The sequence below is a fragment of the Lagopus leucura genome, unplaced genomic scaffold, assembly GCF_019238085.1.
Source record: "Lagopus leucura isolate 7727_CA_CO unplaced genomic scaffold, USGS_WTPT01 Super-Scaffold_100016, whole genome shotgun sequence".
Taxonomy (NCBI): domain Eukaryota; kingdom Metazoa; phylum Chordata; class Aves; order Galliformes; family Phasianidae; genus Lagopus; species Lagopus leucura.
The window spans coordinates 2,918,420-2,935,356 of NW_024962270.1; the positions used below are offsets into that span (position 1 = coordinate 2,918,420).

At 42.8% G+C, this 16,937-nt stretch overlaps 1 protein-coding gene across 1 annotated transcript in view; it reads right to left on the reverse strand.

Moving 5' to 3' along the window:
* Positions 1-16,937, reverse strand: part of FGF13 (fibroblast growth factor 13) — a 209,972-nt gene that overhangs the window by 93,722 nt on the left and 99,313 nt on the right. The window contains exon 2 of the mRNA XM_042876744.1: positions 6,377-6,544. Within this exon, the coding sequence (XP_042732678.1) occupies positions 6,377-6,544 (168 nt within the window). The remainder of the gene's footprint in view (positions 1-6,376; positions 6,545-16,937) is intronic.

The following is a 16,937-nucleotide window of genomic DNA, read 5'->3' on the forward strand; positions in this document are numbered from 1 at the left end:
TGTCAGATACTGTCTCCATAATGAATATTTATTCTGAGATGAGAGCAAAATAGCAAATGTCACAGATAAAACGTTTGCCTCTAAGAGCACACAGGTAAGAACTCTCTCTAGGTTCTGCTCAGCAACTAGGCCAGCTCCAGCTTGAGAATTAAAATCCAGTCTCGAAATGAGAGCGCTAACGCTGCTCCTAATGCCGTTACTTATACAAACCTTACACAAACAGGGTGAGCACCAGACCACTGACGCTGAACACCAGCTGAACTCCCCTTCTGTGAGCTGCAGGCCAGACCAGGAAAAGCAGCGGCACCTCTGAGTATGAAATTCTACTTCTAGCAGAGAGATGGTGCCTGGGCTATCTTTATTCCTTCCATTTTGTTTTCATCTCTTCTGATAGAGATGTTTTATCAACAATGAGATGCTCCTGCCCATGGCTTTAAACAATCTTATTTTTTAAATAAGTCACCTTAGAAAGAGGTGTTTTCTGTAAGAGCACACAGCTGGATGCATAAAGACTAACTGTAGATGTAGAGCTGAATACTTGTTGAAAAGTAAGTAAAGTGTAGAAAATGGAAAAAGTAGTATAACACGGTGTAAGGGAAAAGCTGAAATAGAAACCTGGCCATGCTGGATGCTTCTCGTGCTCTCTCCCCATCCCTTGTTTTGGTACTCAGCAGGAGGCGAGAGGAAGGCAGGAAGGGAAGGCTGAAGGCAGCTCTGCTGGTGCAGAGCTGCTGCCAAAGAGAGAGATGAAAAACTCATATTCCAAGTGTGAATCTAAGGAGATGCGAGATTTCCATCTCTGCACAGCTAGGAGCGTCACCACCCAAACTCTTCAGAAGATAAAGTTAAGTACTTAACGCTCGGCTGATTCAGTAGGAGTGTTATTGATACTAACACTGATGAGATGTCCAAATAGCTTTGAGAATCAAGTCCTTCACTTCCTTCTCTCTAATGGGAAACATTAAACTTCCCTTCTTCACAGGAGTGCCGTGAGGACAAGCATGCTCAGCCATGAGTGATTGTAGCAACAAGGACCATATAAACTAAGGAAATAAGAAAAGAAGAAATCAAATTAAACTCTACAAAGGGGACCTGATCAGACAAGTAAATGTTTTGAGTAAATCTTGGATTCTGGTGGAATTACTCTGGATTTGTGCTGCTGGAGCCTGAACCCAAGTGCGGCCCAGACTGTATTCAGGTAAGCTCATTAAACACGTCCCATTCCCTTTGACTCTGCTGGGTTCACTCATATGTTAAAAGTTAATCATGCGCTTAAAGGCTTTGGAGGATCAGGGCAAAAGGGCTCAGCCACTCACAGAACTGAGCTGCTCCGCTTTATGTACTCAGCATCTGAAGAAAATAAGGGTGCTGTTGTCACCACTGCCTCCCATTGCCCTGAAATAAAGGTTATCATTTAACCACTCGAGCCAAAGTTGGTTTCTCTTTTGGGAGGAAAAGCCATTATAACTGCAGCAGCTTCAGACCTTTGGCTTTTGTGGTCTGTACCCCTCCTTTTAGATCATCCTTCATAGCAGATAAGGTCCCATAGCTGGAGCAGCTCCACATGTATCCAGAGAGACAGAATTTAGAGCTTACTTTCCTGTAGTATTGGACAAGTTTTAGGCACCTCTCACTGCTTCTTCTTGCCAACGCCAGGACTCAAGGCAGAGGTAAAGCCTCGCATTCCCCACAGGAGGACTGACAGGGGAAGGAGCCCTTCCTTATCCAGTGAACCTGTGTGTCCTTTCCAGGCAGCTGTTGGTCCTGCTTACATCCACAGCTGGGCAGATCTGCACAACAGATGCTGAACCCTTCCTTGGTGTCTCATGGCCACGTGTGCTGGCTCTGTACTCTTCAGACATGAGGTGGGCTGTACCTGTGGTTCACATTGCTCAGATCTATTATTCTCCACTGGAATACTAAGTTTTTTCCAGCTCTGAACAATTTATGAAGTTAAAAACCTCTCACAGTTCTCAACGATTCAAAATACAGGTTCTCCTCCCCTTCTTGTTCTCCAAAGCACAGAAATGCACATGTATTAATACAATCAAATGAGTGAGCCAAGTTAATTGGCCTGATTTGGTCTGGAAGAAAAAGCGTATAATTAGAGTGCCAAGTACCAGTACTATCAGCAGTGATATAACACTCGAAACACTGAAGGGACATTCAGTATGACAACACGAAGGCTCCTGAATTTCTGTTGGTGACAGAACTGTGTGCACACAGGGTAGGCAGGAAAGGCAAGCTTCCACATTAACGTGCTTTGGTGTCCTACCTCCTTGCCCTCCACTCATCCCATTGCTAAGGACCCAGATAACAAGCCATCGTCAAGGGCAACAGCGAAGCTGCTTGCTTCCCATTAGCATCCTTAACATTTTCTATCTAATCAGATTTCCTGGTGGTTAAGGAAAGCTGCCTTTGCTCATTACCAGCTGCTATCCCAGATTTCCTTCTCCCTATACCTAATAGAGATTTTGTGATGCTTGCCTGCTATTTTGTGTAAAAAGGTTACATATGCCTGGAGGGACACTGAATGTTACCAAAAAACGTAGGAAAAAAGGTTAAAAAAAAATTTAAAAATAAACCACAAAAACAGAACTGTGGGCAATAGGCCAAGATTCCTGATTATGTGCCTGTGACTAACCAATGGGTGTTTTTAAAAAAACATTTCTCTCATTATTTCTTCTCCTCTGGATGTAATAACACAACTCAAATTAGTTTTCCAGGAGCAGACTTCTTTTATGTAACCATGTTTTATACAGATAGCAGCAGCTTATGTTTAAACTATTTAAGAGAACAAATAGCTGCAAAATGTACTTCAGATGGCCCTTCTCCTGCTAGCACTGTGTTGCTGGCTTGAGGGAAGCTACAAAAACACCCTGTATGTTGCTGCTGCTTGGATGTAATTGTACACAGTACTCAATGCCCACAGGACCTTGCGTTCAGGTAAAGATGTCTGCTCCTCTTGTTTTATTGCAATTCAGAGATCCACAGCATTGTCAATGGTAGAATGACTTTGAGAAAACAGAGCTGAAATGCAGAATGAAGCAGAAGTTCATCTTTTAACTTAGTCCAGAGTATCTTATAGCATTAGGAAACACAGCTTGTTATCTGAACTGTGGCCCAGACTGACATGTCACCCTGCTGGTTATGGGACCAAGTGGAATTCCCACATTTTGGGAAGATAATACTGTTTTGATTTCCCATTCTTCCTCTTCTTCCTTCCACATCTACTCCTTAAGACAGGCTGTGTTTACCATAGTCACTGGACCAATAATTTCTTATACATCCTCCAGGTTGATATCAAACACACCAATCTTCTCTGCTAAGGGGTATCTGATGCACATTGGTGCTGTGAAAAATGCTGAGACTGCAAGCAGGCACGTTGGGTGTCAGGAGAAGAACAAGAAACCAAGACAGGCTACTTTGGGAAAAAAAAGATCCATTTTCTCATTCCTTCTCTTGCTTTTAGGAATGGGCTTGAGATACAAGAAATGAGTCTGATGGACAGACCACCTATTTCAAATACCAGAGTGAGGTGCTGTTCAAGTATTTCAGCAAATAGTAGAACATTCCTCAAACACTCCTGCAGAAAGCCCAGAAAATCTTTTACCTGACAGAATCACACGTGCTTAGGGGATCCAAATCCTGAAGTGATAAAAGGGGTGGCCTGAGCACTTACCCTACCTGAAGACCTGGTTAAAAGGCAGAGAAGAAATTCACCATTAAATATTCAGATGAGTTGCAGTGCTAGAAACACTCAGGAATTGCTATGTGTTCCTATGGCACTGTTCAGGAGGTTAAAAAAAGTATGTTTTTGTATTCTCTGAGTCTTTCAAGTCTGCAGTGTTTCGTACAACCTCTCATAGGACAGTGGCATAATGGAAGTTTCCTGATTGCAACTTAGTTCCTGTACTTTCCAGTATCTTCAAAGATGGGAAAATTGTGTTATCATAGAAGGCTTAAACATTTTTTTCTCATTCATCCTCACAGCACAGCTGAGATATTGACTGCTGGGCTCCCACTATAAAGTATCCAGATAGGGTTTCTGTCAGCTGCTCCATTGGCTCCAATCAACTGTTTCCTGTTTACACTGATAGCATAGTTTGGATAATTTCATTCGGTTTGGATAAATTCATTCAGTTTTTCAGCTTCATGCCAACAAACCACCGAGGATGACACACAGCCTTTTCAGGAGGTCCAACACCACTGTCTGCCCATGTACAGATTTCAAAGGAAAAGACTAATGCAGCCCTAGGCAATCTGAGTTGCAGCAGAGGCTAAAAGGACACAAACATATTTTCCTTCTCATGCTAGAAGCATATTTCTCAGAAACACTTGCATAAATCATGCAACAATAAAAATTCCACTGAAACAATATCCCACAAGTCAGCTGACTGTGGGGTAAGTCAATAGGACCATGGCTTCCCCTGTCAGTAATGCAAAATTCCTGGAGGAAAGGAGAAGGGGAAAGGGGAAAGCAAAAGAAACATTCATCCTCATACACCACAGTAAAAGATGAGAAGTTTTCCCCTTAAAACTAAACATTTTCAGTAAGTATGATTAACAATACCATATGCCATTGTGGAGGGAATAACAGCTGCTGGAAGGAGACAGTATGGAGATTTATGGAGAACCTAAGAAGAGCAACCGTTGGCTTTCAGGCAACAACACAGCAGATCTGATGGTCTCCAGGTCTTCACATTGAGCCTGTACTTTGCATGCTTCTCCCAGCAGCTCCTGAAATCCTCAGTGCTGAACCAAACCACGTTCCCAGGAGACACACAGTCTGGAGACAAAAGGCCCAGCACAAATCTTCCTGTTCAACATGTCATTAGCACATAACTGGATTTATCCACCACACACTATCGTAGCCAAACCAGTCCAGATTTCTCCACCAGGAAAAATCCAGCTCTCAGCATAAGTTCCACTGAAATGACCATCAGCTTCTGCTGGAGTCCTACATGAGCTCAAAGAAACTGTGAAATACAGTACGTGGGTCAATGAGGCGAACTTTGGAGACCAAATCTGTTTGATACAGAGCACGTTTTTCTTTAGAGCTCACATAGAACCTTCAATTCACAACATACCATTTGCCAAGCATACTGAGTACCTTTAGCAGCTCAGCTGTCATCATCTTCCTACCGGATCTTGACATGAACAGTTCTGGGCTCATCATTTACCCACAAACAACACACATCCTGACAGATGATAGGAAATTCATTATATTTGTTAATCCAGAAGAGTGTTATGGGATTCAGCTTTACTCGATGTTTATTGAATTCAGAATTATGAAATCAAAACTCCTATTGAGTCAGCTCCGGAACTGAGAGGAGAATTAGACCCCGTGCTTTCAAAACCCAATTTTAATGTTCAATTGCAGTATCGCCAGAGCAAAAAACCTCCCTCACATCTTACATCAATGTTTCTGTCAGATTTAATATTCGTGGTGAGGTAAGAAAGAAATGCCATTTTAGCAAAATTTATATGTATTTTCTATAAATAAAAACACGTTTCATTTTAACATACATCTACCGGCAGCAGCATCGCTTGTCTGGGCAGACACTGGATCTTATGAAAAAGTTAAAGCCTTGGAATATGAAGCAACAATGAGAAACACACAAGGAACAATAAAATATTTAGAAAAATAGAATTAAATTTGGCTTTATCTTATGTACACTAGACCAACAAGTTAAAGATGTGAATGCCTCATTAATAAGTCCATATTAGTGAACACAGCATGAGAAAAGACCATACCTTTGCTTTCTCTGAAAAGGAAAACATTCTACTCAATTTTTTTCTGCTCTGCATGCATTTCATTTTCCAAAACGCAACCCGGCGTGCATTACACACAGACTTCATCCTGCTTTGCCGAAGAACAGCTGCCATGAGCATTCTCTAGCGCTATGCAGAAGCCTTATGGAGTGAAAGGTGTTGGGGGACAAGCTGAATCTGAGCCTAAGTGCCATTACTTTCAGCAGAGTGCAGCTTCAGAAATGTTACTACAAAGAACCAGCTTAGAATTGATGCTGTTTAAGTAGCAATCGATGCTGTTGAAGTAGCAAGCAACTTTTGGCAGCCAAAAAAAGGGCAGTGTGTAATGATGAGAGCTGAAACAAACAAACTTTATTTAAGAAAAAGCAGCGTCATTTTACTTCTCGTCTAGAATGATACCATTCATGGCTATATAGCCTCCTGTGATAGCTGAATCAGACACTAACAGGCAAGCAGAGGGGGACATGGAGTGCATCACGCTTCCCGCATCAGTTGCACTGCACTGACACAGGCTGGGAAACACACAGCACACTCTAGGGACATACATGGAAAAAGAAAAAGAATAGAAACAAACAGAACATGGATCCATAGTGCCACAAACCTTCCGGCTCTGTGTTCTCTTTGAGGTGCACTTGCTTCAGTGGGCAGCAGAAGATTTCGTGACACTTAGCACGAAAAGGGGACTCTTTTTTCTTTAATTCCGCAGATTGGATCGAATCTTGCCGTAACATAATGTACTCCTGAGTGCCAGGGGGAGCGTCATCCATAACTGTGGTCACCACATAACAAAATGAACTCAAGTTAGAGCTTGAGGAAAGCAATCCAGAGAATCAAATCAACTACATAACGTCGGGGTTGGGGGGGAAGAAAGGAGGGAGAGAAAGGTTTATAGGAAGGAAAATCAAATTTAAAGCATCTCAGTTGTGATGGTAGAGGGATGGGGAAAATATCTATTTTCATATACACTTCTCATAAACATCAACAATTTATATTGCTTCATGCAGCTTGCATTAACAGTAGAATAACTGCTCCAGAAAGCAACACGGTTCTCTCCTAAACCTTTATTCACCTATAACACCCCTATCTATTCTGCATGCAGGTTAAGAAATAAACAAAAACAAAGCATGCTGTTGTGGCCTATCCACAGGTCATCTCTATGTTAACATTGCGCAGCAATCACTCCACATCTGCAGGTAACACAGCAACGGCATATCTATTCCCCAATATAAAGAGAACATCCCTTTATCAGGATATGTAATTACACACAGTTCCTCAGAGCAAGGATAATAAACCACTGACATTTGACTTGATCACCATTTCCAGCGGGTAGAAGAGAAGACGTACAAAGAGAAAGCACATTAATCCTTTTGACAGCTTTCTTGTAATACAGCAAGATGTTTTTTCAAGTTGATCTTATAAATCAATACTGCCATTAATAACATAAATGATATGCAGTCTGAAGCAGTTTCTGAATGGAGTTAGACCATTAAATGGTAAAAAGATAAAATACAGAGCATACAGAAAGCTCCCGCTACCTCAAAGCATTACATTACTAGAAAGAATTAAAACAATTTTCCATTATCTAAAAATGAAGCCCTAATAACAGAGATAGCAAGGTTCCTCAGTTTGCAGCTTTAAGCAACAAATCACCACTCCAGAACAAAAATTAAACACTTTTTAAAAGGACAGTCTGTAACCACTGCTAGTTATTCCTAATGAAATATACAGACACAGAACCACAGCCAAAATCACACTGAGCTTGTACAACCACGTAGCAAATAAAAGCAGCACATAACTAATCCAAGGAACAAGTGAAAACCCGAAGATCAGAAAAGGAACCTTTGACAATGCTGGGCTATTACTGCAGAGGTAGCAGCGCTATGTAAACATTCCAGATTTGGACATGGGTACCCCCAAACAACTATGAACCTCTTGCAGTTTCATTCACTCGATTTTTATTTTTTATCTCCTACCAAGAATGGCATTAGTAAAAGGAGGAAAAGAAACGTATCTAGGAGATAAATAAGTGATTCACGCTGATCATCTTTCCACAATGGGTAGTCACCTTCTTTAAGACCTCAATTAATCCATAGGAGACACTTGGCACCTCAGTGGTTGTTGCTTCATTAGACGACATGCAGTGCCAGTAACACAGGCTAATAATCCACAAAAAATACAATTAAAAGAGATGTATGAGTTAATACAAAGGCACCAACGGTTCAAAAAAGAGCAGGAGGTCACTGGAGCACAAGGCCTGGGCTGCTGGATAATTGCTCCTTTAACAATGCCAGTCTTGCTTTGGCTGGTTTGAAGGTTACACACGTGTTCGTGAAACATACTGACAGCAGCCAAGATGAGCCAAGGACCAACAAGCCCTGATGGGTCTCTCCTTAAGAAGTCACCAAGCAGATGGTGCTGTTGCAGGAGCACACACAAAACCACCAGTGAGCTGTGTACAGTGACACTGACGTCAACAGCTTGAGAAGCCTACGGCACATCCCTCTGACATTTACAGGGATAAAGGATAATGTGCGCCGAGAATCACGGGTAGCCAGCAGAGGAGTGAAATGCACAGCCACCTTCTGCCAACAAGCTGGCTGACCTGCAGCAGAGCGTGCCCCGCTGTCACAAACAGGGTAAGAGATATGGCCCTGGGCTGGCTCCTGGAGTGGCAGAGCCCTTCCAGAGAAGCCCCACTCAGCTGTGGGAGCTGAAGAATTGCTCACAGCACTCACTGCTGTATGGTGCAGGAGCACCGCTTTAGCAAAGCAATACAAACTGTAAAAAAAATACAATATGCAGACAGCAGTTATCAACCACTTAATAGGGTTAACAAGCTACTGGTGATTACCTGCAGCAGGAGTAAGGGTCAACTCCAGCTGCTTGGCAATTGGGTGCTATTGTTCTGAGTTCAGAGGGCTCACACATCTGCAAACCAATTCCAAGGACCAATTCTGTTTATCAAGTGTCTGGCAAAGTGCTTGGCATCGTTAGGTAGCTCCATCCCTCTCTCAGGTATTCTCACTAAGACAGGTAGAGGAGATCTAACTCACCCCTTGCCACTCACATGCTCATCGCCTGCAGACATTATTTTTCACGTGAATAAGCCAGAAAGAACCAGACCTCCAACAAATGACAAACATGTTGAAATCAGCAAACGTACGTTGGCTTACTGGAACACAGGGCTAAAGAGCCCTAATTCTGAGGAATATCATAGCACAGCACTGGTATGTGCAGTAAATACGAGGAATCACAGTTCTAAAGAAGCTTAATGCTGAGATGATGTATGGGTAACATAATTGATACCACTGTTTTGACAGGAACAGCTAAAACCTTTTCTCAACATGATGAATGGCTCCAAGTCAGAAGGAGAATTTATGGCAAAACTAGAAAAAAACCCTAACCCCAAAGCCTCATTTTCCTGCTGTGTTGACAGCCAGACACCCTCGTGGAGTCACTGAAATGACAGCTCCAGATATGGGTGCAAGCCACCAATCCACTGTGAAGCTACAGCCACAGAGAATATAAGCAAAAAGCTCTGAAAAGCTGATGTCCATTTCAATGACTAAAAATAACCAGCGCACAACCATGGAAGGGTCACTGTACAACACCTGTGAATAAACCACTTGGAAATGGCAGAATCTGGTATGATTCTGCTAACAACAGAAGCAATTACCCACCCACTACAGGAGGTAACAGACAGTAAATATTAGGGAAGTAACAAATTTGCAAAGCAGGAATTAAATTACATCCTGTGCTGTGTGGAGCAAATGTCTTGCTTTTACTCTCTGGCTCTCTCCATTACAGGCTGTGCTAACTGCAGGACCAAGGATATTCTCACACTGTGGTGTAACACACACACGCACACACATAACGTTAACTTTAAATCAGCTAATTTGGGGGAGAAATCACGACCACACTCAACAAGGGCAGCAGAAGACCCATGAGAAACCCAGCAGATGCTCCATCACGTGGGTGCTGTCCTCAAGAGCAGTTAGAAGAAACCTCTGTTGAGGCATATCTACATCTCCTTGGCCATCTTCCTGAGGGCAGATGTGCAGTCATCCTGCCAGGCTCCCACGTCCAGCCATGCCTCTGTGATCCTTCAGCAGCTGCTCACCCTAAGTCCATCCCCGTGGGCATGATGCCTCATTTGTCTGCACATCCATCATCTCATGAATCAAACAGGGACAAGACTCAGACACAGGTGATTAAGATACTAATATTCTTAGTATTCTCAGCTGGAAGGCGATTAAAAAAACCCACAAATTCACATATATCTATTTTTTGGAATTTTTTTGTTGTTGTTGTTATTTTTGGTGGGGAGACTGAAAACACAGCAACTATGAATATATGAAAATAATCTGTTCAGTAGTTGGCATAAGATAGCTGCAGTAACCATTATGTTCCCTACATGGAAACATTTAACTTGCTAAATATCATTCTGCAGCACATTCCTGAGTTTTTAAAAAATGAAAATAATTACAATAATAAAAGCTTACTGAAATCAAGCCAGCATAAAAAAAAAAAAAACAACTATTTTCTTCCTATAAGGCTTGGTGAGTGAAAGGAAAGCCATCTCTAAGATGACTGCCAGCACCAGGATGGCTTTTCCAGATAAATTCAAACATGTTTACATTATATAATCACACCAGCTAAATAAACTCTGCTGGTTTACATCTTCCTTTTATGTCCAACTTCATTTCAGGACACTGCATCTAGGATTGCCAGAAATCATAACATCAAGCCTGTCCACAAGCCTTGACTCTGGTTCCAGCCGAACAATCTAATATAATTCAGAGTTTAATAAAGCTTCAAGGAAGCTTTCTTTTCCCCCTAGTTTTCACAAGGACAAGTTCTGCTAACAGCAGGCGGTAGCAGCCATAGAGCAAATCTGTCTGAGCACCCAGGCAAGACAACTCTTCATGCTCCTGTCAGGCTTAGTGGGCAGTATTGGTGGTAGGGGAACAGTTGGACCACATGAACTTAGATGTCTCTTCCAACCTTAATGATTCTATGCGACCTGGTGTAGGGAACCTACTTTGGCAGGGGGGTTGGACTCTATGATCTCTGGAGGTCCCTTCCAACCCCAATAATTCTGTGATTATATGACTCTTCCTGTATTTGTGACACAGTTTAACACAATTTTTGTGCTTCTGTGGACCAACGTTCACTTCCCTCCCTGGCCTTCCAAGTCATTACTGGATACATGATTTTCCTACTTCAGGTTCCCTTGCTTTTCTTATTCTCTTTTACATGCCACCAGCCCCAAGATGCTAATACATGCAATAGATTACTCTGTTTCTAACATTTCAGAGGGACTGAAGTCAGAGCTCTACACTCCACCTTCAACATGATATTTGAGCGCCTCTTAAATCATGCATCCAGAAACAGACTAAAAATCCCCTCATTGGCACAAGGGAATAAGTTATAACAGCAGCAACAATAAAAGCATTCTCCCAACACAGCTCTTTTGGAAGGACAATACAAAGAGTAGCAGCATACACCAGTGATGCTCACTGAGCATCTCCTCCATCCTCTGCCACCCACAGAAATGAAAGAAGGATCAGGAGGGATGTGACCACAGCCTCTGAGGATGGTTGGACCTGTGTAGGATTATTCCCCCCCTCATCCTCCCCTTTTTTACAGAAAACATTAGGATATCAAGTTGCTTTGGGCTCCTGGTGAGGACAAACCTTACAAAATCCTCCTAGCTTGCTTAAATCAGTGCATGCAGAACAGGGAGTGGGGAGAAAAGAGGAACATTTTTTTGTAATACCACTTCCACATTGAAGCAGCTAGTGAAAAGCTTTCAAGTATATACTTGAGAACAAGAACAAGTGCAAGAACAATCTCCTCTGCTTCTTCTCATTTGTGCTTTGTTTTCTCCCTGCTTTATTCCAGATGAAGATGTGATTTCTGCTAGGTATCTGAACAACATCATGAACTCGGGGCACAAAAATCCTTACAAGTTAGTTAAAAAAAAAAAAAAAAAGAATTTCTATTCTGGGGTTGTGGTACACAAATCCTCATATTGGCAACACAACCCATTTGTACCACTTCCCTGCCCAGCTTTGTCAAAATCCCAAAGAAGTGTTCTCACCAAACTGCCCAGGGATGTCAGCATCACAAGTCAGAAACTTCACTTTCATCATGCACCTGTGCGTTCACAGTGCTCAAGTTGGGCTGATTCTATTCCTGATTTTCACAATGAAGATCAGGAAATTGGAGCAGCTGCATTTGCTAATTTGCAACAAGCTTTCTCTGGACAGTTTCATGGCATGCGTAAGTGCAGCACAAATTCTGGCATGGGCAGTAGTTGTCTGGAAGAGCTTAGATACTTACAGCCTTGGAGAAGTAAATTCCTTGTCTAACAGAGAGATTTTACTACCTGAACTAATGATGTTTCATGCTGCTGATCTGAATTAGATTGTGCTGGTTATTAGGAGCTGGGGCTTTTGGGATTCAATAGTAGATTCTCTAAGAGCAGCATCAATAGAAGATGCTCTTCTCTGGTGGGAGATGGATGTTCCCTATCCCACATCAACCACCATTTTTACTCACTCTTCCAGCAGCAGCAACTGACCACACAAGCTCAGATCTCAATATCCAAAGAGCACCAAGCTGCCACAGTCAGAGCAGAGGCTGCAGCACTTGCATCCCCACAGATATCTGACAAATCCTAATCCTACTTCGGGGCCTAGACCGAAGCAAAGCAGTGATCAGAAATCCCTTCTGCAAAAGACTGTAAGAGGGGATGGAGAACCATTCCCTGATAAGCATGAGCAAAGCAAGAGGTCCAACTTGGTTCACCAACCATGATGCCTCAATCCCCAGACAACAGGCACAAAACCCACCTAAATCTGCTCCAGTGCCTCTGCAGATAGCTTTCTCCTCAGCAAGACAGCACATTCCTGCTTGTCTTAAATCAAAATCGAATGCAGTCTTTTGAGCATGATTCTTTCGGTAGCAGTACGAATTTCTAAACTTTTTGATCTGCTGAAAAATTCTGAAATATGCACTCTTTGGGTCAAACACACAGAATAATTTTTTTCATGTCTTCTCAAAATATTTGCACAGAACGCTCCCCCTTGACCTAAAAGAGTAATTGGATTAACTGCTAGCAGTAATAGGCTGTTATCCTTTGAAAAGACGAGCTGAGATAAGGCTGTATTTAGATCACTGTGCATCCAAAGACAACGACATCCAACATCAGAAAATTCTAAGTGTGGCTCCTCTTTCACCATGCAGAAAAGGCACTGCATTCTGCACACAGCCTTATCTCCCAGCTGCCCCATCCCTGGAGGCATTCAAGGCCAGGCTGGATGTGGCTCTGGGCAGCCTGGTCTGGTGGTTGGCAACCCTGCACATAGCAGGGGGGTTGAAACAAGATGATCACTATGGTCCTTTTCAACCCAGGCCATTCTATGATTCAGATGTTCTTCTCTTTCAGCCTTTTGTGTGCAAGGTGTGGTCAGGATGCACACTCCTGCTCCTTGAGGGCTTATGCAACACCTACAACTTGCTTACAGCAGGGCAGACCCACCGCCTTCTCCTCCCCAGCCACCAGATCTGCCGTTTTGCTATGCTGGACTAATTCAGTTCTGCAGCTCGGTTCACTGCTTTGCCACACTTGCCACTGAATGAATCAATATTGCTTCCTTGCCTACTCCAAGTGGCTTTCTGCTTTCCCCATCTGCCAAAGTAAACGCAAGCTGGCTGCTTTCCAAGCAGGTGGGCTGCTCCATGCACCACCACACATGAGATAGTAATTCACAGCGTACAATTCATTGCTCTGAAGCATCTGCTGAGAGCCATGGGCAGGCATAGAGCTGGAAGCATCCCCACAGCATTACTAGGGTCACTTTTTGGAGAGCAGCTGAACAACCCATCCTGATTGCACGACCACCAAAAGGCACTGCGCTGTATGAAGTTCTGGCTGCCATTAAAAGAGTAAGAGAAGAAGCAAGGAATGGCTCTATTCCTAAGAAAATATCCTTACATTGTGGTGAAAGCCAGGAGGAGGTGGCAAGAGAACTGCCAGGATGGTCCAGTGATGAGTAGGAAGCTGGCAGCTTACGGGAAAGCTCTGGAGAGCTGTGGTTCACTGTTTATGAATCATAGAATTGTGGAATCATTAAGGTTGGAAAAGGCCACCAAGATCATCTAGTTCAACCATGAAACAGTGGAATGCTTTTGTGCAATGTAACTTTATTTATTAATGTAGCCCTATTTGGAGCTGGGAGAATAAAACGACAAAAGACGACAACAGAAATAGAAGTGCTTGTAGCTTTCCTTGCTATTTATAGAGCGTCTATTGACAAGGCCAGAGCTACAAAAAGGAAACAAATTTCCCTTGAGGGGAAGGGAAAAAATGCAACACTGATAGGAATCAGAATAATCCTGGAGGAGGAAGGAACAGCATCCAGCCAAAGGCAACAAAATCCTCAAATAAAAGACTGAATCTCTCCTGGAAACCTGCAAGTAGGAACAGCCATAACTCCTGGGAAGCAGGAGATGAACAGCAGCAGTCCTCCGAAATTCCGTTTCACTGCTGCAGCTCTTGGGCATTTTGCTTGGAAGAAAGGGGCAAGAATGGAAGCATCATTCGGGAAGGTGACACCTCCCAATTATTTGCCTCATTTACTGTGGATTAACAAAAGGAGGGAGGCAAGAAATGAAGTGTTTTAAAATTGAAACCCATTACAGAAAAAGCTGTTCTGAGAAATGGCCTCCGAGGAAATCTTTCAAAGCAAAGCACAGAAAACTAATCAGTAGGAGTGAAAACCCTTGGCGTGCCAGGGAGAGCAGCACGGTTGCACTGCCTCAGGAGGCAGCAGGCACCTGTGGGCTGCTGCTCAGATGAAACAGGAGGCTTTTCTAAGCATACAGATTTATGTATATGAGGGCTGCTCCAAAAGTTATACCTCCTGTTTTATTACGTTGGCAGGATGGCAGATTTGTACCAGCACAGCACACAGGCTCTTGTTGATTGCTGGTGAAAATGCATAGCTAATGGAGGTATGTTGAAAAATAGCCTGGTGTAGCTGAGAATTTACTCTATCAAATAGTGTTATTGCACTCTTTGTATCTGTCCCAGGAAGCATTCAACCACTGTATTCACTTGAATGGAGTATCATTTGAGAAGGATGTGCAACAACACTGATCATTTTTTCCCTCCTCTTCCCAAAAAGGACCACACTTCAAAAACTTCATTTGACAAAGGTTCAGCACTCGTGCTTGAGAATATTTTTTCCCCCTCTGTACAATAACCTAAATCCCTTTGGACATCCTTCAAACCCATGTGCATTGATACTATCACTGCTGTAAAACTACAGTGCACTTGCTGCACATACACAGAGGAGTTTTGCTTTTCACTGTAAATCAATTTAATCAGCACCATGCCAAATCAGCACAAGATTAAGCTACCTGATCTCCTGCTACCACCCACCTTAATGATCGTGCTCAGAGCAGCTTCATGTGCTGCCTATCGAGACCAATCTCAGCCACCCAACTTCCTTCTGTACAATGTTGTGGTGCTTCCACACAGCGGACAGCACGGCCACAAGCAGCTTAATTGCACCAGAACTGCAATAATTTCCATACACTCCAACTTCAAATTACGGTCATGGACAGCAGGAATGATGTTGTTGCCTTGCTGTGAGCACAAATGTGCAGTGACTTGGCTAACGAAAGCAAGGTCAGGGAGCATACAAGGACTTTCGCTGTCCATTTATTCTTGTTTGATGACAGGGGCACAGAGCAGGACCCCAAGCTCCCACATCACAGCAAGCATGATGCTCTCAGCCCCTCCCTTTGAAAGCAAATGGCAAAATGATCAAATAAAGCTCCTCTGGTCAAACTGAAACTAACAGTACCGTTTATTGCCTTTACATCTATATATCTTTACACTACATTGCCTGTGCTTGCATTGGTGTTCAGCAACGTAAATGCCATAAAGAGTAACCCAAGGCAGCAAATACAGTACATCTACAAGAAAAAAAAATTGTCACGTTTCACTTTTCAGTGCATGGAATGAATACTGCACTTCTCTGCTGGTAACAGCCCATCAAAGTTAGCAAAGACAAATGGCACTCCGAGAAAAAAGACATCGTGTCAACACTGAGGTATGCTGAGGATGTAGCAATGGCCTTCATTTTAGCAGAGGTGAAAGCCACTCTTCTTAACACACAGTTGGAGTTGGGGAGCAGTCTGTAGGGATACCACAGTCCCATTTTGTACTGCTTTGAAACCATCTGTATTAGACACAAATCACTATTTGGTGTCATTACCATATTTATGCCTACTGGGCCTTTACATAGCTCAAAATAAATTAGAATGCTTATTCTGGAAGTTGGTTCTAACACTTGAAAACGTGCATAGAACTTTTTGTCGCTGTAAATGTCTGAAACTTGTGGATTCACATCAGCTTCAGTTAAATAGGAAAAAAAAAAATCAAGAAAAGCTTCAGAGCAATTTGCAATACTTGAAAATCTGGCTCATACCTCTGTCAAAACAAGTGCTGGAGTATGTAGGTCCTGCAAACACTCATTACTGAGCTTCGCACTGCTTTGGACAATTTAATTTTACAAAGAGTGAGCTCAGCAGTACTTGCACGGTTCCTAATTACCTGTGTTGGAGTCCTTCCATTGCTCTCTGCCCTGGGTGCCACATAAGCACTCGTAGTATTTTTAATATTAGCCCCCACGACTTCATCTGCATCTCAAGTGAATGCTGGAGAACAGAAAAGACATTTTAAAGGTTTCTTGTAGAATTAATTTAAGAAATGAGGTCTTTGTAGGTTCAAAAAAAAATAATCCTCCTTTCCTTTTACTTTTCAGTCTGCTGTAATTTCCACATTACTAATGGACTGTGCTCCTGAAATGAAACCCTAAAGAGACTTTTGTAAAACTTTATTAGCATTTCTGTCTGCCTTTACCTATTCATTTCCCAGCAGTTACACAACTGACGAGGCTGATTCTCTCACTGCTGCACCATGCCCCACATTAAGGAGAAGGGGACAAAGGCAGCAGAGATGCTGTCCCACCCCAACCTGCCTCCAACACATCCCAGCTTTGGTTTCTTGGGACCAAACTCATGTGAAGCCTTCTCTGGGAAGAAGGAGACAGTGACTTTGAGCTGCTTCTCCTTGTCCTCAGCTG